The following is a 2,548-nucleotide window of genomic DNA, read 5'->3' as shown; positions in this document are numbered from 1 at the left end:
CTACATGGATGGATGTAGCCACACGGGCGACCGCAAGGGGAAGGAGGCGGTGAGGAAATGGTGATTTCCTTCGCACTTCTCCGTCCGTCCATTTTATGTAGTTATTTTCTATGTTTAGTTAGTACTGTCCGGCGAGGATCTAACACTTGTTCTTTTGTTTGTCCGATGATTCCTAGTATGTGAATTATGTTAGAATTACGTCCGTTTGTTGCTAATTTGTTAATCTACGTGGTTTCATGTTTTACGTTGCATGGATCCAGATTAGCCACTCGTGGATGTAGATGCTATAAAGAGAAATTATTAGACCACGCATGAGTAGTAGCAAACAGTACCGTGGTAGGTACAACTGTAGTAAATAGGCGTAGTTCTGCAGCCGGGTTACACGAAGCGCGGTGTGCCTTCAAGAAAAAATTGAGGTCACCCTGACTATAGCAAAGGAGCACTACCGTGGTAGGTACTGTAGTAAATAGGCAAAGCTACGCGCCTCTCCTCCCTTCTTTACTAGCACTCCGTTCTCCATCAGCTACATCCAAAACCAAAAGGCACACACACCGCGAGCTGCTACAGCCAACACCAAAGGCACAAGCGCGTGCTGGAGGTCTGTTTGCTCGGTAAGTTCTCGAACAGTTGATGGATCTACTCTAGTTGGTATGCTTTTTTGTGTTGTTGTTGGCTTGTTGCTGTTGTGTTCTACTGGATCTGGCAAGTAGCTTTTTGTGTTGTTGTTTTGTAAATCGGTGGATCTACCACAAAGAAGTGTGAAAGTCAGAAAGCCTCGTCCCAATCCCCGTCCCAAACACCCTAGAACCACGCAGCAGAAATTTCTTGATCCCAAAGGCCACCACCGCCCCGCCGCGTGCCATTTGTCCGTCGTCCCCACCCGCACTGGTCCCATGGCGCCCCCCCACGCCACGCGGCCCGTCGTAGCCGCCGTGCCGCCCCTCCTCCTTGAGGATGATGCTGCACCACCGCAGCCGCGTCTACCATATCCCACTTTGGGACGTGGTCCTCCGGGCCGGCGGCGGCGGGATCCTTCTTCGTGCCCGCTTTCCGGCTCTCACTGTCCGCTACCCACTCGCTTTCGTCATTTCCTCTCCGCCGGCTGTGTGGAAATGTCAGCAATGGCGGAACACTGTCCGACTCCGATCCTGAACTCGGGCGGTGGGACAGGGAAGAGTGCGCCCTAGAGGAGGAGCCGGGTGGAACATCCCTTGGCTTTGGCACGCGAGCTATGAGGAAGGAAGAGGGCCAATGCGAAGATCTTCGCGGAGCTACATGCAGAGATTGCCGCCGAGGAGGCTACGGAGAGGAAGGAGGTGAACGGCGCCATCGAACCCTTCTTGACGTCAGCACGCTCCGCCTATAAGGAGCAGAAGAGGGAGAACGAGGTGGCCTTGGCCGAGGTATATGCGGAGATTGTCGCCGAAGAGCAGGTCGTCGTGATTTCTAACAGTGACTAAGAAGAAGTTAATCTCCAGTCTAGGTTTACTTCTGTATGGTCCTGGTCTAGTTTATGTATAATGACGTGATGTTTATGTTTCGTTAGGCATGTTTGTGTGAACAAGTTGTCGGATTATGTAATGTACTGTGATGTTTGTGTTCCAAATTTAGCACAAAAATATTTTTTTGCAAACTAAGTTTTGGGGATGGATTATGTAGCAAATTAGTAAGTTTTAGGGACGTGTTTTTTACGACCAACTTTTTGGATGAATTAGAGTTGCTCTAATATAGTACTACCTTTCTTTTTTGCAAGACTAATATAGTACTACCATCCATTGAGAATCATGTATCTACATCCCATGAACGGTTCTTTGAAAAATCCTCATGCATTAGTATGAAGAACTATTTAAAAATCAATCCAGCCCTCAGTTGAGTACATGTAACTAGATTTGTGTTGCAGCAGGATATGCTTTTGCACGTATTAAATGCATGTATCACTTCTTGTTGTTACAGCATGGATCTACTACAACGACGTCAGCAACTGTTAGCAATTAATCCTGTTCCTGCTCCAACGGACGCTGAACTCGACGAGCGCGCAACACTAATAAAGATCAAACCCACATGTTGTGATGGCTGGATTTGTCTGGCCTGCAGACGTCTAAACGAACCCAAGGACAATCTTCTTTGTAAGATTCCTACTTTCAAGTGTGCTACTCGCAACTGCAAGGGCCAGGTTACATTTCGTTCCTTACCATTTACATCTATAATCTAGTGGAAGTTGTTTCACAGTGGACATCTATTTTTCCTTTTTGCAGTGCCCAGGGACTGCCGGAATGAACATTAATGACTGTGAAGTAAATGGAGTGAGAACCAATTTTGCGATAAGAGATCAAGGCCCGAACCGTAAGTCTAAAATCTTAACACATCTAGGACTAGTGTACTACTACTACACATGACATCTCTTTTCTACATTCGAAGGAGTATCTATTCCCACCCTTCTTAACGGGTAGTTGTTGGTTAATGGGTCACCAAATTAATTCAATCGCAAGGCTGAATAATATTTGATTATTTGTTTCTACAATACATGAATAATGCATGCACGCAACAA

General features: G+C 46.7%; 1 protein-coding gene across 1 annotated transcript in view; it reads left to right on the top strand.

The window, feature by feature from the left end:
* The first annotated feature begins 470 nt into the window (after nucleotides 1-470).
* Nucleotides 471-2,548, top strand: part of LOC119296802 — a 12,066-nt gene continuing 9,988 nt past the window's right edge. The window contains exons 1-3 of the mRNA XM_037574863.1: nucleotides 471-611; nucleotides 1,954-2,173; nucleotides 2,256-2,343. Coding sequence (XP_037430760.1) covers nucleotides 1,955-2,173; nucleotides 2,256-2,343 — 307 coding nt within the window. The 5' untranslated portion in view covers nucleotides 471-611; nucleotide 1,954. The remainder of the gene's footprint in view (nucleotides 612-1,953; nucleotides 2,174-2,255; nucleotides 2,344-2,548) is intronic.

Source organism: Triticum dicoccoides, chromosome 5A (assembly GCF_002162155.2).
Source record: "Triticum dicoccoides isolate Atlit2015 ecotype Zavitan chromosome 5A, WEW_v2.0, whole genome shotgun sequence".
Taxonomy (NCBI): Eukaryota; Viridiplantae; Streptophyta; class Magnoliopsida; order Poales; family Poaceae; genus Triticum; species Triticum dicoccoides.
Note: the sequence above shows the minus strand (reverse complement) of the source record. Positions and strands in the feature narration are given on the sequence as shown.